The 21,245-nt window shown below is 40.2% G+C and overlaps 3 protein-coding genes and 3 non-coding genes across 7 annotated transcripts in view; 5 read left to right on the top strand and 1 right to left on the bottom strand.

Moving 5' to 3' along the window:
• The window catches only part of ppt2b (palmitoyl-protein thioesterase 2b), a 10,851-nt gene extending 7,786 nt beyond the window's left edge, over window positions 1–3,065 (top strand). Inside the window, exon 8 of the mRNA XM_017485268.3 lies at window positions 1–3,065. This exon is cut by the window's left edge and continues 657 nt beyond it. The gene's annotated coding sequence lies outside the window, so the exon portion shown is untranslated.
• Window positions 3,066–5,327: 2,262 nt separating this feature from the next.
• Window positions 5,328–10,617, top strand: rps5 (ribosomal protein S5). The gene is given in 6 exon segments (NM_001200141.1): window positions 5,328–5,357; window positions 7,214–7,319; window positions 7,565–7,774; window positions 9,072–9,200; window positions 10,108–10,206; window positions 10,501–10,617. Coding segments are annotated over 5 exon segments (612 nt in total). The 5' UTR covers window positions 5,328–5,357; window position 7,214; the 3' UTR covers window positions 10,570–10,617.
• LOC124628931 (small nucleolar RNA SNORA3/SNORA45 family) lies at window positions 7,360–7,495 on the top strand. The gene has a single exon (XR_006983700.1). It is a non-coding gene; the product is annotated as a small nucleolar RNA SNORA3/SNORA45 family (small nucleolar RNA).
• On the top strand, window positions 8,826–8,960 carry LOC124628930 (small nucleolar RNA SNORA3/SNORA45 family). The gene has a single exon (XR_006983699.1). It is a non-coding gene; the product is annotated as a small nucleolar RNA SNORA3/SNORA45 family (small nucleolar RNA).
• LOC124628932 (small nucleolar RNA SNORA3/SNORA45 family) lies at window positions 10,264–10,397 on the top strand. Its single transcript, XR_006983701.1, has one exon. It is a non-coding gene; the product is annotated as a small nucleolar RNA SNORA3/SNORA45 family (small nucleolar RNA).
• Window positions 10,618–10,742: 125 nt separating the features above from the next.
• On the bottom strand, window positions 10,743–19,259 carry ddah2 (dimethylarginine dimethylaminohydrolase 2). Of its 2 annotated transcripts, XM_017485271.3 has the most exons (7): window positions 19,131–19,259; window positions 17,926–18,006; window positions 16,545–17,005; window positions 15,781–15,954; window positions 13,832–13,951; window positions 11,625–11,768; window positions 10,743–11,365 (listed from the first exon to the last, which is right to left on the bottom strand). In XM_017485271.3, exons 3-7 carry the CDS (start codon window positions 16,830–16,832, stop codon window positions 11,249–11,251), a joined length of 843 nt encoding a protein of 280 aa, XP_017340760.1. In that variant the 5' UTR covers window positions 16,833–17,005; window positions 17,926–18,006; window positions 19,131–19,259; the 3' UTR covers window positions 10,743–11,248. The 2 variants fall into 2 exon arrangements, with proteins under 2 accessions (XP_017340760.1, XP_017340759.1); XM_017485270.3 differs by lacking the exon at window positions 17,926–18,006.
• Window positions 19,260–21,245: the final 1,986 nt, after the last annotated feature.

The raw sequence follows: 21,245 nt of genomic DNA, 5'->3' as shown, positions 1-21,245 counted from the left end.
GATTAGTTAAGCTACCTGAACACAGCACTGCGATCAAATTGAAGTTAAGCCCCGCCCCTGCTTGACCGTCTTTCACCTGAAATCAGGACGCGAGTTTTATTTTTAAGCCTTTATTTGTAAATCAGCCTCGCTTTGTTTATTTTATTTCATTTTATTTATTTTTAAAGGAGCAATACGATGTGAAATGCAAATCTAAAATGTTGCATATTGCTCCTTTAATCTCCCACAACATGAAGGAATTGTGGGTATTGTAGTCCGGTTGCAGTACGACTCGTTGCCTTGTATTTGATTGTTTGTACCAGTTTTATCCTTTAACTGTGGATATTGGACTACATGGAATGACATCGTATAAGTCTGTCCCACTATCTTTTTTTAAAGCAGCAATAAGTCAGATTGTGCCACGTTAAGAGAAAAATATTTTGGAATCGGTCGCACTTACACAGTGTGCACGTTGGTTTAAATTCGAATGCTTTGAAAATCGTGATACTACAATGTTGCATATTGCTCATTTATTCTCCCACAACATGAAGGAATTGTGGGTAATGTAGTCCGTTTGCAGTAAGAATCATTGCCTTATGTTTCATTATATTTGTACATATTTTATCCTTTAACTGTGTTATAGTAGACTTCATGTAGCCATACGATGAAGACGGGGAAGGAATGTAAAAGACTGAAATAAAGGGAAGAGATGATAACATGATAAAATAGTACTGAGGGATATACACATAGATGCTCAGGTTTACCTACTGGTTTTAATCCTTTGTCTACTTGTTTTCATATTTAAGCAACGATAAGTAAAATCGACAACTATTAATATCACTTAGCAGTTGTAAAAGTAGGCTTTTAGATGAGAATAAGACGTGAGAGTTTATTCCTACAATATTACAGTGGTATAAAAAGCCATGTAACTAAATGTTGCATATTGCTCCTTTAATAGCACGCAACAGGGAAGAATTGTGGGTATTTTCGGCATGCGTCAATAGTGTAGTTTCATATCATACAGTAGTAACTGTTTAAGGTTGTATCAGTATATGATATTATAGCATATATTGTAGCAGTCAGTGATGTTATTTTATCTTTTCTAACTGAATCATGGGATTGTTTTCTTAGAGACAGACTCATCCTTCAAATTTGTCCAAAATAAGGGCCTTATGTTCACACCAGCAGCGAGGCGTCATTAAAAAAAACACACTGGTAGCTGGCGATTACAGTGAAAAGGAGGCGGAGCAACTAGCTGCGATGCAAATTATGCAAAAGATTTAATCACAGTTAAACTTTATACAGATAACGCGTTGTGGCAGTTCAGGTCCCAGCATTTCCTCTAGAGAGTTTATTTTTTAAAGGAAATGCATCTGATTCATGGTCGAACTGGGTGGTACGTTCTGGGTGGTACGTATACGCTCTGTAGCTAACTGTTAGGACCATATTCCCACATTAATAGTGTTACCATAGCAACCGGCAATGACCCCAATGGTTTGAGAGACGACATGGCGCTGCTGGTGAGAAGGCAGCGGTCTTGGGAATGTGAACACTGCCTAGAACTGTAACCTCTTCCGAAATGGAACACAACAACAATATTGTTTGGTGTGAATATCGCAATATTTCATACGACAAGATTATCATGTCTATCGGTATTCTATAAGTTTATTCTTTAGTCGTCTTGAAGGAAGTAAAGGGAAGGTAACGGGTATCGTAGATATATCGGATCCTGATTACACGGTTTATGATATCTGCATGGTTATTTAGTTTGTGACACGAAACACGAGGCGCTAAGTAAGGACCCTAGGAAGACTGCCTCAAATTCTACCTACATTGCCTTGCATAAGTATTCACCCCCTTTGAACTTTTCCACATTTTGATGGGACAACCATAGCCTGGACACTCCACAAAGCCAGTTTTATTATTATTATTATTTAGAAGAAGGAATTCATTACTGAAAAACAAATTAAGATGAAATTCCATCTGGTGACTCAGCAGACACGTGGACAAATGTTCTCTGGTTTTATAAGAACAAATTTGAACTTTTTGGCGCTACATTTAGTGGACACCCAACACTGCTGATCACCATCCCCACTGTGAAGCATGGCGGTGTTAGCATCGAGTTGTTGGCATGCTATTCATTATCAGAGACTGGGAAACTGTTCAGGGTTCATGAGGAAAACCTGTACCAGTCTGCAAGAGACTTGAGATGGGGGCGGAGCTTTGCCTTCCAGTAGGACAATGACCCTAAGGATCCAGCCAGAGCTACACTGGAGTGGTTTAACGCCACGAACCTGATGTGTTCAAACGGTCCAGTCAAAGCCCAGATCTCAGTCTGATTGAGAATCTGTGGCAAAACTGCTCTTCGTTAACGATGGTCTCTGTTCAGTCTTACAGATCTTGAGCAGTGTTGCTAAGAAGAATGGGCAAAAAACATCAGGATCCAGATGTTCAAAGCTTATCGAGACATAGGCCTAGCTGTAATTGCAGCCAAAGGTGATGACCTGGGGGGGGGGGTGAATACTTATGCGAGGCACTGTATTTGTGCTATTTATCTAATGTCTAATCGCGATGTATCGTAACATTTGTTTGATTGTTCACACATACCTCACTCATCACAGCGTGTCAAAGCCTCAGGTGGACGACGATCTTCCACAATCTTCACACGCCAAATGTCTCGGCTGACTACATTTATGGTAAAAATTTCACAATTCTAATGTTTTATTAATGTCTGGATGCATAAGAGACGCACCAGGTTTTAACAGTGTAATAGATTTATGGGATTTTAGCGTTATTAGGTGAATAAGGGAGTGAGATATGAGTAAAATGTTTTTAAATTTTTAAGAAACGGTGTCTTATGTGATTAAACAAGGCAGTATTGGATGTGTGGTTTGTTTGTTGCTTTATCTCATATTTGTCTGCATTGAACTCATATGGAACTCATTTTTTAAAAAAGATTTTTATTTAAGGACTAAGCGGAGATGATGGGACTTATTCTGTTATCCTGATCTCATTACTAAATCCACTGTAGTGTTCATTTCTTAAATCCTTGAAACATGAAATAAAGAAACTGTTTTCGAGACTAATTATCCAGTGTTCAGTACAGTTTTTATAGAAAGTGTTGAGTTTTTTTGGGGGGGTCTGGATACATTTTAAATACTAAACATGTGACCTGAATGTTGTCACTGCAGATTTATTCTAATAAAGTTTGATGTTTAAAACAACCATCAGTCTCGTTTGTTATTGGAAGAAGAATAAAATAGAACTGTAATTTTATTGCGATTTTCTCAGTCAGTTTACAGACATCAGTGGCTGGAGAAACTCCCTAAAGTGGAGCTCAGGAGGAACAAACCTTGGGAGGAGCCCATCTTTCTCAGGCCAGGATGTGACTCAGAGGCTTTTTAAAAACAAAAAAATGTGATTATGTAGCATTTCTAATTCATATGGAATGTAAAGCATTGGTTGGCAATAAGGAAAACTTTGGATGAATTAAATAATTCCCAGATTTCAATGTGGTCTCATATTTTTGGACTCAACTGTATCGTCCAAAAGTCCGAGGCCAAATTGAGATATGGGATTTTTTTTTTATGTTTTTTTTTTTTTTCATTTAAAGGTGGAAATAAACAGAAGGTTTTACATTTTTTAATTATTTAAAACAAAGAAAGTAAATGTTCAGTATTTTGAATGTTTAATAATTAGTTCTAGGTCCCTTTTTAAATGTAAGCAAATGTGTCATATTGATAATGACCATGTTAACTGCTTTGTACTATAAAAAGATCAGATTTTCCTCATGTCTGATCTCTTCTACTGAAGCGTGTGATCAGACGACACTCCGACGAAATTGATCTAAGATGGATCATAAGGTTTTACACAAACGTGTGGACTCCATGCCACACTGTCATTAAAGCAAAAAGGAGACACACCCTGAGAAACTCTGAATTTCATGTAGATATTTAAAAGATTCTGCTTTTCACTCAGGTTGGTGTCAGTAATAAAATTTGTAATGAAAATTGTATTAAATTAGCAAAGAATGAAAAATATATGCGTTTTTACTAGCGCTCTCAGACTTTTGGACCCTGCTGTACGTTGCAGGTCTCAGTATAGCTGTTTTCAACCCACCTCTTCTGACTTCCCCTGATGACTCAGAATGACATGAGCATGTAGCGAGAAGCAAATTATTCAGTCACAATGCATTTTTCTCTAAAAACAAAACCCACACTGTAGCTGGGTGTTGTTTTCTGCCTCCACCAGCTAGGGGTTTTTGGGTTGTGCGTCTGTTCAAGATTGTTTTTAACGAGATATCTTAAGAGTGAGCTGTTGAATGTTTGTAGGCTTTATAATGAATGATAATGATAACCAGCAGATGAACTGATTAGAGTTGGAACTGATCCAAACATGGTTAAGGTCACAGCAAGGTCAAATGTCAGAAATAGTTTTTCTTCAATAGCTTCCTCCCTGCTTGAAGCATATTTTAAGGGTATTTGAGGCGTACAGTTGAGCAAAAAGAAGGACTAGACTTGGTGGTAGCAGAGGCCGCCTTGTCGAAGCCACTGGCGTTGAGGTCCACTTGTTTTTTCAACTATCCCTGCTGAAAAAAAAATAACAATAGAAACTATCACATAAATTCTAATGGTTTCCAGTACAAATACCATTACAAACCATTAGCTGTTAACCATTAAAACCATTACCATTACTGGTCCTCAATGGTATCCACTAGACACAACACGCCACAAACAGAAGGCAACAAATTACCAGTATAGACCCACAGGGTCAATACAATTTCCATTATAACCATTAAAGCCATTACAAATTCTATGAGGGGTTCTTCATGTGTTTTTTTCTTCAGCAGAGATGTATTATGCTAACTAGCTAGCTAGGTTACTTCATCTGTCATAATAATTGGAGGATTAAAATATTTATTGAATAGTTATTTTTGCTATAAATAGATTCAAATGTAATTCAACAATCCGTTAACGGTCGTGAATTGTGTGTTTTCCATTAAAAAGCCCAAAGTAATATTAGCATCGCATATTATTCTTATTTGATGTCCTATCTACCCGCTCTTAGTGATTCACAAGCACAGATACTCGCTTTAGTTAATGATATTTAGTTTCTTAAATTCACAGATTACGATAACAGGTGATTGTTTTTTTAAAAAAAAAAACAAAAAAAAAAACAAACAACAACAAACAAACAAAAAACCTTTTAAATTAAAGTTTGTAGTCGTCGAATCATAAAAAAAACTACAATTCCCGATAACCAAAAAAAACGGACGTTGAACTCGACCGCTTCCGGCGCGAGACCGGATGTTCCTGTTGCACGCGGCGCGGAGGCCCTTTTCTCTCTCTACGAAGTGCCAGTGTGGACTTCAGACACGAGTGAGTGGCAAATAATTGCATATTTGGCGTCTAAAGTGGTACAAAACCGCGATATTTTGCATCGTACAGCTTTGTAAAGGTGTCGCGAAATCGAGAAGACAGCCTCAGAGGTAGTTTTTGGAGAGAAGTGTTTAAAAAGGGATAAAGATGAGGGAGTTTAGCTGGAGCACGCGGCGGCCATTAGGCTCTGGAGTTAAAGAGTGATTTCAGAAGTGAAATATAACCGCAGTGAAGCGGGATAAACTTACTGTCTATTTTAAGTGTAAACAGTGTGTATACATATTATTTGTCGAATTGTCTTTACATGTTATAAACTAATCTAATCTCTGCCCTGTCGGGTTTGCGGCCTGCGTTATCGGTTCAGTACATGGCGCGTGCGGAATTTGAACAGAACTGTGGATTTATTCTACAAGATATTTATTCATGTTTAGGTTGGTTTGGTTTAATTTGGCCGCTTAAGTCTATAAAGACAACATTATATTTAATAATTTAATGGTGCACAAGCGAAAATGTGTCCTAAAGCTATAGACGTTTTCATTGTAAACTGGTGAAATCAATCCATCTGGAGCTTTTAGCTTTGTTTCAGACCTGTGAGACTCAGGGACATGATGGAGGTGGAGGGGTTTAGTTAAAATTATTAAATAAGATGTCTGTATGGCTCTCTTTCTAGCTTGTAATAAGGTGTCCGTGATTCTCCTGCTGTTTAATATATTCACAGCCCCAAATTCACTCTCATTACTGATTTGTTCCTTCTCCCTGCTGAAAACCCCCCAAAACAATAGAAACCCTCATAGAAGATGTAATGATTTTAATAGGAGTTATATTGCTTTTATTGGAAATTTTAGGTGTCTACTGGTAATTTGTTGCCTTCTGTTGGTGGCATGTTGCGTCTAGTGTATACCATTAAGGACTAGTAATGGTTTTAATGGTTAGCTGGTGGTTTGTAATGATGGTTTTATTGTATTTTTTTCTCCCAGCTGGGATGTTTGACATTCATTATGATCGTTAAGTTTATTACGTCAGGGTTTCTGCTCTTTTTGCTGGTTCAAATCTCTCAATATATGATATTAATGTATCCGATCACTTGTTCTATGTAATGTGTGCAGTATTCGTTTTGTACGGATTATTCAAATTAGCATCAGTGTTCACAAATTGGCCCGTTCGCATCACTCCAAAAGACATTGTGGATAATTATTACTTCATAAAGCTGTGATTTTAAAATGAGGAGGGTGGAAGGCAAATCTACCGCTTTGATCGCTTGTTCACGTGAGGATCGTTCGTTTGGAAGCCCGGGACTAAAATCAGACTGTTTACTGGGATTTGCTTTCACACTGCCTTCAGATGAACACATGGATTTGTTTCAGGGCTGGGCGGTATGACCGAAATATCATGGATACTTGATGGCATTTCTATGATACGCGATCAATATCGGGATGTATAAATTGGCCAACAAACTGTCTGCAGAACTGCTGTGAAATAAAACAAAAATCCTTTAAGCTGAGATTGATGCTACTTTTCTTTAATGCTGACAAAGAAGATTAAGTGGGGTTTTTTTTAAAGAAAGAAATTGTCAAATTGACACCATCCATTCATACCGTTTAATGTGTATTTATTTAAAATGGTTTTTTTTTTCTAAAATACAGAAGTGTATCTTGTAATCATTTATCATGGTATAGAGAGTAGTAGTTTATCCTCCAGCAGATAAATTAGTAACTGCAAACAGTCAAAGATGGAAGAAGGCTAGCAGTTAAAACAGGAGCTGTAGTCTGGTCCCCACTCATCATCCTCCCGTTGGTATAGCGATTACAGATTTAACGTCAATGGGCTGACTCCAGTGTGTACTGGTTTCTCTTCAGAATGGCGGACTGGGAGACTGCGCCGGCCGTGGCCGAGACGCCCGAGATCAAGCTGTTCGGGAAATGGAGCACAGATGATGTGCAGATCAACGACATCTCCCTCCAGGTGAGAATATTCTCCTGATAACGAACGCTTGTCACGTCGGAGCGAGGCTAGAGTCACATCCCGACACTTTGGCCGTTGTCCTGGTGTGCTATAGCTCTCGCAGATTAATCACTCTGTGCTAATTCATTGGCTGCTGCTTCTCCGTCGCTCAGCCAGTCACCCGCTCAGAAACACTCCCCCTTTACGACGCAGGATGCCTCACGACGCATGCTCAGCTCTTAAGTTTCGTTTTTTCTCTTCTTCAGGACTACATCGCTGTGAAGGAGAAGTATGCCAAGTACCTCCCTCACTCCGGAGGGCGCTACGCCGCTAAGCGTTTCCGTAAAGCTCAGTGCCCTATTGTGGAGCGTCTGACCAACTCCATGATGATGCACGGGCGCAACAACGGCAAGAAGCTGATGACCGTGCGCATCGTTAAACACGCCTTCGAGATCATCCATCTGCTTACTGGAGAGGTAAGGGGGGGGTTGAGTACGCTGGAGTATTCCTGGGTTCTCCATAGGGTTACAGAGGCCATGGGTGCTGTCTGGATGGTTGGTTGGGAAGTTTGAAATTATACAAAGGAATTGAAGTTGTTTTCACGATGTTTTCGCCATTATCCTTTCCATATTTGGGAAAGAAAGCTGGCAACACTTAATGTACTTGCAGTCAAAAGTGGATTAACTTAAAGTCCCTGTGAAGTGCCTTGAAACTCGGCAGCAATATTCGCTATGTGGATGTAATTTCCAATGAAACAGGAAGTCAGAGTGGGACATACATAGTGCCTCCTCCAACTTTTTAAATAGCCAATGGCGTTTATTTTACCTCACAGCCCAGGTTAAGCCGTACTTGACAATCATTAGCATGGATTTTTATAACGTTAAGGATGCAACACTTCAGATTCTAGTGAGCATCTGATTGGACAGAAAGCCTTATGAGAAGTGCAGAATGATGTCATCGAAACTGTTGATCCGTTTCGGTGGTAGTGAGAGTGTAAATTTTGAACGCGTATATATGCTACATGCTAATTTTGTCATTGTTTTGGTGAACATATTCATACTAAAAGCCACTTAACTTGAGTTATGATTTCATGAGGACTTTAAATTGTTCACTCAGGAAGAAAACATGTTCAAAGCAGTAATCCTATGGAGTAGTGTTTTTCAAAACGTCTTGAGCTTCTTTTGGCGATGAGAGTCTATCACACGCCAATCACACACACTTTCATCCAAACTCCAAACTGATAGTTCATTCCTGTTGCCAGCTTACCTTTCTGTCTGAGATCAGGCCACTTCCGATTTTTCAATTTTTAGTGTCTGTGCATAGAGCTCTGAAGTCGCTTTCCACATGCACACGTACTCCTGGTTAATTTTATTAGTTTTATTTTCTTTAGTAATGGTAAACATCATAAGTGGTAAGCAGTAGAGTTGTGCGTGTGATTCTGCTTGGACTGTGTTTCTCCACTGAGTTGTCTGTTTAAATAAGAATTAAAAGTGGAATATAGACCTGATCTTCTTCCAGACACTCCAGAACGAGGCTAGAGTCACATCCTGACACTTGGCCGTTGTCCTGGTGTGCTATAGCTCTCGCAGATTAATCGCTCTCTGCTTATTCATTGGCTGCTGCATCTCCATCGCTCAGCCAATCACCAGCTCAGAGACAGATCATTTCCTACACCACGTCTAGTGTGTGTGTGTGTGTGTGTGTGTGTGTCTGAACGTGGAGTTATCCGATAGTCCTGATGTGACGGGCCTTGTCTCTGTCCGTGTTTTACAGAACCCCCTGCAGGTTCTGGTGAATGCCATCATTAACAGCGGCCCACGTGAGGACTCCACCCGTATCGGCAGAGCTGGAACAGTCAGGAGACAGGCCGTGGATGTGTCCCCACTCCGCAGGGTCAACCAGGTACATTCTCGCACTCACTTAATCCAAATCCATTCGTAGTTATTGGAAGCCGGTTCTGTTTCCCGGTTGTAACACTGCTTACGTTTTTGTAGCAGCCAAGTGGAAAACACAAAAAAACAATATTGTGGACAAACAAGATATGGGTGCATACAGATGTTTAAAAGTTAGCGATCGTTTTAGTGGTATCCCATCCCCTCGCGTGTCTGTAGGTAGGAGTTTATTGCTGGAGGCCATCAGATCAAAACATGTACGATTAAATGTTTGAAATCTGTGTTGAAGACAAAAATATAATTGTGCCAACATATTCATTTCTTTCATTAAAAAAAACTAACATTTTATTTACAAAAAATATATATATTTAAATGGGATGACTCGGCACGAAATATTCTGAAAAGCTGCCCATAAGAGTCCAGCGTAGGTGGGAACGCCTTTAATACTGTTTAAAAAGCATCTGAGGGAAATTCCTCAAGAAATCAGTTGAGAAAACGCCGAGAATACATTTCTGGAAATTCTAAGCAAAATGGGGGTCTACTTTGAAGATGCTAAAATACTCGATTTTGATTTATTCTGGGGATTTTTTTTATCACAACATAATTCCCGTTATCATTCTAAAATGTGGGGGATGAAAAAGAATGTGTCGAAACTTTTGATATATGTATGCATCGATCACAAACACAGATTTACTTGGTGAGTTCCGCAGCATGCCGAGACCATGAGGAACATCACGGCAGTCCTGTCTTGACGTTCCTCATGGTCTCAGCATGCTGCAGAGCTTGCAGAGTAGATCTGAGTTCATTGGCTGCTGCTCCCATTGCTCAGCCAATTACAGTCTACATCTCCTCTCACCTGTAAACACTGTTGATGGTTATTATACAGTTGGTTGTTAATTTGTGTGCGTGTATCTCAGGCTATCTGGCTGCTGTGCACCGGGGCGAGAGAGGCCGCCTTCAGAAACATTAAGACCATCGCCGAGTGTTTGGCTGACGAGCTCATCAACGCCGCTAAGGTAACCAGAGTTATGATGTCATGCAGCAAGGCCTTGTGAAGTCTGCCACAAGAAAAGAGTGAGACTAGAGTCACATCCTGATACTGACCGTTGTCCTGGTGTGCTATAGCTCTCGCAGATTAATCGCTCTCTGCTAATTCATTGGCTGCTGCTTCTCCATCGCTCAGCCAATCACCCGCTCAGAGACACTCCACACACTTGTACCGTCTTTAACAATTTTAAATGATTGAATTTAATATTAGAAGTTTAATCTTCATGGTTGTTAATGTGTTGTGTCTCTGTTTTGGTTCTCAGGGTTCGTCAAACTCGTACGCCATCAAGAAGAAGGACGAGCTGGAGAGAGTGGCCAAATCCAACCGTTAAAACTGCTCGTGCTTTCTACTAAAAGATTGAATAAATTGAGAAACTTCAGATTGTTGTCTCTGATTTCAGCAGAAAACAAAACTGTTCTGCTAATGATTAGCAGCAAGAAAACATGTTATAATGCTCTTCCATCCCCTAATCTGTAATGATAAATAGATTAACGATAGCCAGCATAAGCCTAAACAATTAGTTTTTTTATTTGTTTATAGTTACATTTCATTTGTTAGATCAGATACAGCCAGACCTTCCCCAGCCTCTCTTTTTATATAATTTGTTTAAGGGGTGTTCCACAATGTTAAATGGAAATAAAGTCTGATGTGTTCTTCAATTAATTAGAAATGGTGATCAGTGGCAATTTTCTGTGGTGCAAAAGGAATAAAACATGGTGCTGTTGGTGGGAAACGATCAACTTCAGGGTGGTAACAGTAACTCCACCTCAGTGTTTTTCTTTATGTAAAGGGCCACTGCAGTGTTAAACACTGTTTTTGTTGAGAAGAACCACCACCATGTTCGGGAGTAAAAATTAGAAAGTAATCGATGGACTGAAATGATTTTTTTATTTGTTAAATGTACACACAGTAACATGGAGGCCTGGATTTTAATATATCAAAATTGTGAAGCATGTCTGCAGATGAACACAAACGTTATAAGCGTAGACAGATGTGAAGTGTGTGTGGTGTTAGTAAGGGAGTTTCCTGTTGATGAGCAGGCAGAATGAGGACAGCGCCCCCCCAAGTTTGGAGGCCTCACTGCACGCTGTAGGGAGCAGGTTGTAGCTCGGAAACCTCTGGAAGGTCTGCGAAAATAGAGAAGAAAACACCTTCATGAGCATTAATAATTCTTCTTGACTGAATCTGCCCTTATTTATATAACTGGCACATTTGGCGGATCCTCTAAGGGGAAATTACTGTGTAGATATTTACCAAACTTTTTTCTCCAAAAAAAAGTCCTCATTTACAGATTCACTTTGGTTCCTCGCAATCAATTAAAAACATTTTATTGACAAGAACATACATGAAATACTAAAATAGAGCTTTGGATGAAGAGAAACTCACAGAGACACTGTTGGGACACTCGCCCTGCGTGGGGTGGAGCAGATAGTCCGCTCCACCTGCACCGCGCACGTACACACAGTTAGCTGCAGCGTCCTCCGGTACAGACAACACGTCATAGTGATGATCGGTCAACTGCTCCATTACCTACACACACACACACACACACACACGTTACATCAGTCTGCCAACATGTTTTATTTCTCATATCGCAGCGATTTACCAACAATTATCAGTTTTTATTTATTCAGAATGAATAAATGTGAAACATCTGTGTTAGTTCCTGTTCTCACTTTCGTTATAGCAGCTATAAACAGTCGTTCCCTCACCAGCCCCTCGTTTATCCTCCCGCTTAACGTTAATAAGATAAAGAAACGCAGCTCGTCATGTTATCGAGAAAAGTGTAAACTCCTCTGTCCTGAAGATGTCGGATAACTTAAAGTTACATCTTTACCTCTGACTGGTACAAAGTGCTCACACTGGAGACTCCTTCCAATGTTCTATATAATAAATAAAATATTCATCTCCTTACAGAAAACTTCATCATATCAACGAGAACACGTTTTTAATATTTATGTGGAGTGTCCACCGCAAATGAAGTTCCTGGTTTGAACACTAGATGTCGCTGCCATGTAAACCCATTTTTCTCCTCTTCACTATGTTAATGGTTTTAATCCCATAGGCCAGGGGTCTTCGATCTTATTCACAACGGTCTGGTGTTTCTGCAGGCTTTCATTACAGTCAATAAGAAACACACTTCATAGTGGATTGGAGACTAAGATGAACTGATTAAATAAGTGAAATCAGCCTGCAGCCATACTTGCCCTTTGTGAATAAGATTTAAATCCACTGCCATAGACCAATGTTGTTGCTGTTGTTGTTATAATAATAATAATAATAATAATAATAATAATAATAATTATTATTATTATTATTATTATTATTATAGCACACTATCCCCACAGAAATATAATTTGTCCACTGAGAATTGTAAATGGCTGCACCTTAAATAGTGTAGTTAATAATAAATAAGGAACCATTTCTTTCCTCAGTGCACTTTGGTACGACTCTGCCTCCCGTAGTTAAAATGTGGAAGAGTAGAAGAAAACTGGTTACGATATGGTTAATGTCTAAACATACTGGGTAAATTCCAAGTCTCCCTGTTTCATTTCATTTTAAGATTACGAAAATTGAGATGATGCCGATTGCCAATGTTGCTTGAAGCACAGATTCGAAGATTTGTGAATGCCTTCATGAAAATATTTCAGAGGAGGTAGACTTCCATTATTTTTTTAGCCACCATTAATATCATCACTCCAGAAAACCTCAGACAATAAACATAGTGTCTCTCCCATCTGAGGGGAAAGTGTGGAGATGTAATTTGATGTTGATGTTGTTCCTTTAACATACCAACAGGAATCCGACAGACCAGACGGCTCTTTAACCTGATGAGGTTATAACCTGGAATGGGGCGGAGTCAGGGATTACATCAGCAGCAGCATCTACTACAACTACTTCTACGCACACACATATATGTAAGTGTTTGTGTGTGTGTGGATGCCAGGGGTCAAGGTCTGCTCTTATGTAATCAGATATATATATATATATATATGATGAGATCAGGGTTAGATACAGTCAGTCTGAGTGCAGTACCATTAAGTTTTCTTATTTCATCACTTCATAAACATTAACGCATCATAATGTTCAGAAGAAGAAAAAAAAACACCTCCAACATTCTTCTCTAGTGTACAGTGAATATAGAAAGTCTACACACCCCTGTTAAAATGTACAGACTTTTTTTTTTTTTATATATACACACATTAAATAGTCAGTGTTTAAAAATAAATATGTAGCAAATGATTCATCATTGTGCAAGAGGAATACCACGTGCCAAAAGAACTTTCACTGCTCGATTTGGTGGGGGGGGGACTGTTTTTTTTTTTTTGCGGCTTTGAGCTCATCACGACCTCTGAGCGCTCAGCATGGCTGTGAGCATGGGCTCAAGTGACATGAGTGACCAATTGTCATGGTAACGCCAGGTCACATCAACACTTATAGACAAGTACACGTATAGAAATCAAAGATGCACAAATTGGCCATGGCCAGTGAATTGTGCAGGGGACGAATTTACATTTTATTTAAAAAGGTTAAATTCTTTTTACATTTTTTTTTTATTCTACACCCGTGCACACACACACAAACAGACTCACCCTTAGTGTCTGCCTCGCTCCCTCACTATTACTGAAGATGATGGTCTCAGGACCTCCCATTGAGCAGATGTTCTTCAGACGAGTACCAGCAGAAACAGGCACTGTGGACACGGCAAAGTCCTACACATACACACCAAACATTTTAATAAGGGCTATAGTAAAGTCAATGCTGACCGGCATGGAATGTGTTAACATCCAAATAAACTGGTTTGACCCTAAAATAACCAACATTTCATGATGGATGTTGAGAAATGGTTGCATGAAAATCCCCAAACTGGCTAAACTGCTGAATTAGCAATGTTATCTGGATGTAAAGTTCATCCTGAGGACTGTGTTTCAGTTGTTCATTCTAAGAGTCAAAGAGCCTCGTTAAACGAATCTAGCAGGAAATCTTCTGTGTCCTCTACAGCAAGTATGAAAGCAGAAGCAGAGAGAGAGCTGCTCTAATTAGCAGAAATATATTCCCCAAAAATGGAAGAGACCCCAAATTCAACAGCCACAATCAAACTGTATGAACAACATGAACGGTCTTCCCAGTTGCATCCAGTAGTACAAACTGGTGCTATGAGGAAAGTCGAAAGCAAGCAAGAAAATTCACCGAGCCACTGCGGACACCGAGTGAGCCAATCCAGACACCAACAGAATATGTAGCCATCGGCACCGTCCCAAACGATCCACATTCAATCATGCAATGGTGTGGGAACTGAAGACCAAACAGATCGTGTGCGTCTTTCAATATGATGGATAGAAAAACATTATCCAGTATTTGCTGAATTATCCATTCTATATAAGAGCCTGTAAACACGACATTGAAAACACTCTCGAGAGTACTCAAGGCTAACTGTTTATTATTATTATTATTTTTTTGCACGTGGAACCGAAGGCAGGTTATTCTGAGGCAAAAAAATAAAGCTACTTAAAGAAAACTTTGGTGATGATGTCGGAGTTTCAAATGCGTACGTGGACTAAACTGGCAAAATATAAAAACAGAACAAAGTCAAGCCTTACATGCGTATGCACTTTTCTTAAAAGGTTTGCTGCAACGTAATGCGAAATCTGCAAGCAACGGAGGAACTTGATATTCTATCAAACCTGAAATGAATCCTTTCAAAGCTGCCAGCGAATAATAGAGAACAGCTGGTTATGACATACTGGAAAGAAGCAGTGTTGGAGCTGGATTCGCATACCTACAGATGTGTCATTTCTGGAAAAGCAAGCAGAAAGTATTTCCGAACCACTGTTTAGTTTTATTTCAGAGACAATACAGTGTGTGGAACACTCCAAAGGTCCAGATCAGCAAATCCTAAACCACGAGCAGTGGGCAACTTGATAGAAGTTGGTATAAGCAGTTATGCCACATGTGGCCGTTGGAATGTCCAAAACATCTGCATTTACAGGTATGAGAAATTCCAGTCTACCCGACTCCTTCACAGCTTCATGTCTGTTCTGTGGAGGTGAACATTCCCTTGTTAGTTGCCGACAAATCAAAGCTCAACAACATGGTGTTAAAGTGGAGTAAGGTAGGGTTATGGACCTGGGTATGAGTGTGTGTGTGTGTGTGTGTGTGTGTGTGTGTGTGTGTGTGTGTGTGTGTGAGTGTGAGATAGAGATAGAGAGATAGAGATATAGAGATATAGAGATAGAGAGAGAGAGAGATTAGGGAAGAAAGCAGTACAGTTTTCAGCTGCTTTCTCTACCTTTGTGTAAGATATATATTTTTTGTTAATATCCACTGGATTAAGGTTTCTTTTTGAGGATTGAATCACTGAAGCCTGTAAGTTTGAAAATAAATGTGCAAGTGACAGTACAATGTGCTTTTTTTATTATCCTGAAGTTGTTGACAGGCATAGTGATTTCAGATACACTATTATGCATCTTATAGTGGAGTTATGCTATTAAACCCCGAAGGTGTTGGTGAGTATAGTCTGATTAGAGTGTTGCTTTTATACCCGGAAGGTGTTGGCGAGGATCTCAGCTCCACGCTGGTTGGTGTTTTTGGAAAGGCCGACAAAGAATTCTTTCCCAGTGAAGAGCACATCACTGCCCTCCAATGTAGCTCCATCATCCTCCATCTCCACCATGGTCAGGTTCAACTCCGTGAGGACACGCCTCACTGCCTCTGCCTACACACACACACACACACACACACACACACACACACACACACACACACACACACACACACACACACACACACTCTTTTCATCCTCATATCAACCTTGCAATCATTTTAGGCTACCATGCTATGATTGTTTCCATGGTTACATCTCTGAGGTTGTTCCCATTCTATTCTTGTTGATTTTAATTCAAACATTTCTAAATTGTACCGCAATCGCGTCAGGGATTTTGATTATTTTCGTTTAGTGAAGATGATAGCAAGACTAAACGTAGTTTTAGACCTGAACCATTATGTATTATTGTTGCTGCTGTTCCAAAATGGTTACAATGGAACGCAACCTTGCAAACAAAAGCTAATCTAGTCCGTGAAACCTAGAAGACTTTTCATTAAATCCGAGAGTTTTTAATGAAAATACACAAGAACAGTGTGCAATCACCTGAAACATTATGATCGTTACTACGGTCACATAATGTCCAAAATGGATACACTAATGAACACTACCTTCATTAGAGGGGTCCCAATATAGTAAAAAAAGCACAATTAAACGATGGGTATTAAGTAGTGAAGTGGTCACTGTGTGTGTGTGTGTGTCACCTCCTGGCGTCTCTCCTGGTTGAGCGGTTGTGTGACGAGTGCCGTGTCTCCCTGTACGATGGCCATGTCCTCTATCCTCCAGCTCTCAGGAAGGTGTGTGTTAGTGTGTGTGTCTGCAGGGATCTCCAGCACCTGCAGTCCCACCTTCTGCCTCAGAGTCCCCACTAACACTCCGTACTGACGCTGCAACTTTGCCACCTCCACCTCCACCCCACCCACACTGGGGGACTGAGGGATACCACGTACCACAGCATGGGTGAACCGTCCGTACGGACACACGCTCGCCATAACACTCGGAGTGTGTGTGTGTGTGTGTGTGTGTGTGTGTGTGTGTGTGTGTGTGTGTGTGTGAGAGAGTGTGTGTGTGAGAGAGAGATGTGGTTACAGGGTGTGTACCTGTGGTTTCTAATGGATCCCTGTTAGGAGACTCATTCACTCATCTACAGCAGCATCACCCACACCTGAGAGAGAGAGAGAGAGATCTGTCACTATCAGAGAAAATGTAGGTGACAGTTACCTCTTATCTCATCTGGCCACGCCCCCCCAACCCCACACACACATTACAAATGACTATTGTTATTACTGCAGATGGCATAACATCACTAAATAAATTATTAATCAGCATGTTGGTCAATGCATAATTTTTTTTTAAATCAACTATCAATGGCCTATAAACATGTATTTCCAAACCAACAGATGCTTTAAATCAGCAGGGTTTCCCAAACCAACAAGCGTCCCTAAACTGACGTGGTTTCTGAAAACAAGCTCCCCTAACCCAACTGTTCTCTAAACCAATGTTCCCAGGACCAACAACTTTGAAACCAATGCTGCATTTCAAACCAAAATTTTCCCCCAAACTAATGTGTTTCTTGAACCAAGAGGTTTTACTGAATCAACTAACTCCCCTAAACTAATGGGTTTCCCTGAACCAAAGGAGTTCTCAGAAGTCCCATAAACCAACTGGGTTCTAAGAAACAGTGGTGTTTTTTAAATAAATTTAGTTCCTCAAACCAACAAGAGTTACTAAATTGACAGACTCATCAAACCAACAGGGTTCACTGCAGGTTACAAAGTGTTGACAAGATCACTGTTTGAGGTCTGAGGTGCTAAGCATGGTGGATGGTTTCCAGCTCATAAAGCAGAGGAGGCTCTCACTCCAGACACATGAACTTCATATTCTACAGGTGATTGTGTAATTCTTCTTGCAAAACACCAGGAAACTCTCCCGATTATTATTATTATTATTATTATTATTATTATTATTATTATTATATGAAGGCATTAAAGTCAATCTCATTGTGATTTTTTAAACTTTTTTTTTTTTGCGCTGTTATTGCAGTTATTTTTATTCTCTGTATTCTGTATAAAAGACCACAGTCACCCTGACAGAGACAGAGAGCTGATCCAGCAGGATGAAGTTGTTTAGTGAGGCAGGAATGGAAGCTGACCGGATGATCTCCCTCTGCACATGAAAGGTGAGTGAGACAGTGAGAGAGAGAGAGAGAGAGAGAGAGAGAGAGAGAGAGAGAGAGAAAGAGAGAGACAGACAGTGAGAGAGAGAGAGAAACAGTGAGAGAGAGAGAGAGAGAGAGAGAGAGACAGATACAGTGAGAGAATGAGAGACAGACAGTGAGAGAGAGAGAAACAGTGAGAGTGAGAGAGAGAGAGAGAAAGAAAGAGAGAGAGAGAGAGAGAGAGAGAGAAAGAGAGAGACAGACAGTGAGAGAGAGAGAGAAACAGTGAGAGAGAGAGAGAGAGAGAGAGAGACAGATACAGTGAGAGAATGAGAGACAGACAGTGAGAGAGAGAGAAACAGTGAGAGTGAGAGAGAGAGAGAAAGAAAGAGAGAGAGAGAGAGAGAGAGAGAGAGGGAGATACAGTGAGAGAAATAGAGAGACAGACAGTGAGAGAGAGAGAGAAACAGTGAGAGAGACGGTGAGAGAGATGAATGATAGTGATGTCTCCATCACACAAAATGGTTAGGGCTGAAGACAATGCATAGCTTTTAGAGCTAGATTGTTTCCAGACTTCACCATTTCACAAAACAACTGGCATGGGCACACACAGTATTGTCTAGAGGTTCTACAACAGCCATGAAGGTGCAGTACTGCCAAAAGTGAAGTTTACCTAATTACCTAGGCATGCAGTTTGAACAATGCTAAACTAGTAGCTATAGGCTTTCACTATTTGTTAGCCTCGCAATGCAAAAATAAAGAAGCAAACTTTAGACACCAAACACTGATCATCCAACCCTGCATTTGGAGCAGAGGGGGAAATATGGACATTTTGTAACCTGAACCCTTTTTTTCTGCAAAATTGCACAAGTTAAAGAAGTGAAGCAAGGATCTGTTTACAAAGCTACAAAACACTTCACAAAAACCCAGTTTCACCCCCCCCCCCCCTTTAAACGTTAATCCAGATAAAACACACACGTGTTATATTGTAACAGAGGAAAACACTAAGCCATGCTGCACTTTCTGTTCACAACAGAGCTACAAACTTTCAGTGTGTTATAAATAACCGCAATATTGTTATTCATCATGTAAACCCCGATTATAAATCTATATATCCGATATCTGGGCTTACCTTATAAAAATAATAAAGCCTCGGTTTGAATCCGTGAACCAGAGTTCATGAATCTAATTCATCTCCTCTCCTCCCACACCCACAGAGCCCGTTATTCATATTCTCTCTCTCTCTCCCTCTCTGTCTCTTCCCCCCCCCCTCCCCGCCTTTCTTTCTCGTGCTCCACTCCCCCTTCCCCCTAACATTCCTCCTCCTCGTCCATTTCCAACTACCAACTCCCATTCGACTCAGTGAACCGATTCCTTCGGGTTAGTGAATCGAACTAGGGTCGAGTTTTGATTCGTTCGATTGATCCAAATTGTCGTAAAAATGAGCTTCAATTTAATTAAACAAAAACAACCCCCCACACACACACAAAAAAAACGCACTAATAAATAAATATATATATATATATATATATATATATATATATATATATATATATATATATATATATATATATATATATATATAAAATAAATGTACACACAGTCCTTATATTAATACACTTTATTTACCATAATGGTGTACCCGTGCGTACGGAGGTTATTTCTCTTGTGTGTTTAGAGGGAAAACTGACAGATTTAAATGTAGTCACTTTTTTCAGCCCTTCTAAGTGCATTTGAGCAGGACTGAATTATTCTGTAGAGCAGATGTATTAAACTACGCGAAGGGATTGCACGTGAGGTAAACGTGAGGTAAACGTCAGGTAAACAGGTAAACGTCCGAATCAGACCTGACCACCTTCAAGCATCCTGACTCCACGGACACAAATCCTCACTGAAGAACACCAAAAACATCTGTCTCGTCTCATCATAAAAACAGCAGAAGTCGGGAGGATTGTTTTTGTGAAGCTCTTAGACTGTTATAGTTTAATTCTACTTAATTATATTCATTTTTGTGTTTATTTTAGGAGTCCAGACCTGCGTTCCTCCTCTCTGGGGGAGGGTAATGGTTACGGCACCACTGGGAGTCAAACTCGCAATATCCGAACGATAAAGCGAGACTTATTTGTTATACATTTAAAATAAAAACACACAACACACAAGAACTGATGCATAAGAAGAACTTTATTCAAACTTTTTAAACGTGGAAAAATCTGTGTTAAACCTCTTATGATATTTGTTTGAGTTATATTATATGATAAATCTGTATCTATATTTCTTTCACCTGCTGCCACGGCTCTCTTTCTACAATGAAATGGTAAATGGTCTGCACTTATATAGCGCTTTTATCCAAAGCGCTTTACACTGTGTCTCAGTCACCCATTCACACACACACACCAATGGTAGCAGAGCTGCCATGCAAGACGCTAACTTGCCATCAGGAGCAACTTGGGGTTCAGTGTCTTCCCCAAGGAGACTTCGGTATGTGGAGTCACGTGGGCCAGGAATCAAACCTCCAACTAGGGATGCACCGATACCTATTTTTTTCAGACCAAGTACAAGTACAAGTACTTACATTTGGGTACTTGCCGATACCAAGTACCGATATGAGTACTTCACACTTTTCGGAATGCCCCACATCTGAAGCATGTCCTCAAACACACCTGCGATGGCTTGGCCAGTGTGCGAACCCCTAAACTGCGTTGCTTGTAAAACGACACTGTTTGTTCTTTAGATGTTTAAACAGATTGCTTGTGTTAAATGAGTTATTTTTTACCCCTCCTCTTGACAGTTTAGCAGAGAATAGTTTGCAGTCTGCTCTACTTTTATCATCATCAGTTATCTTAAAATATCTCCAAATTGCTGACATCGCTCCTCTTCCAACTACCTGCTCAACTGACGAGAGGTTAGGCTGTGTCACGTTGTCATAAAGTGTTATCGGTGCGGTTGTATCGGGGTAGTTTTACAAGTACGAGTACGAGTACATGAGCACACTATTGGGCCGACACCCGAGTACTGGTATCGGTACCGGTGCATCCCTACCTCCAACCCTATGATTAGTGGACAACCCGCTCCACCACCTGAGCCACAGCCACCCCGTGGATTCCACTGAAGTAAAAGGTAAATAGTAAATGGTCTGCACTTATATAGTGCTTTTATACAAAGCGCTATACACTGTGTCTCATTCACACACCAATGGTAGCTTACCATCGGGAGCAACTTGGGGTTCAGTGTCTTGCCCAAGGACACT

The sequence above is a fragment of the Ictalurus punctatus genome, chromosome 14, assembly GCF_001660625.3.
Source record: "Ictalurus punctatus breed USDA103 chromosome 14, Coco_2.0, whole genome shotgun sequence".
Lineage (NCBI taxonomy): Eukaryota > Metazoa > Chordata > Actinopteri > Siluriformes > Ictaluridae > Ictalurus > Ictalurus punctatus.
Note: the sequence above shows the minus strand (reverse complement) of the source record. Positions and strands in the feature narration are given on the sequence as shown.

What these genes read in the sequence shown, in the direction of transcription:
- ddah2 (XM_017485271.3), bottom strand. Translation starts at nt 16,832, where the DNA reads ATGGCGAGCGTGTGTCCGTACGGACGGTTCACCCATGCTGTGGTACGT. An exon ending in ACCAGGAGAGACGCCAGGAG is followed by an intron (nt 15,955 to 16,544) that starts GTGACACACACA and finishes GTGTGTGTGTAG; the next exon opens with GCAGAGGCAGTGAGGCGTGT. An exon ending in TCCTCGCCAACACCTTCCGG is followed by an intron (nt 13,952 to 15,780) that starts GTATAAAAGCAA and finishes GTGTATGTGTAG; the next exon opens with GACTTTGCCGTGTCCACAGT.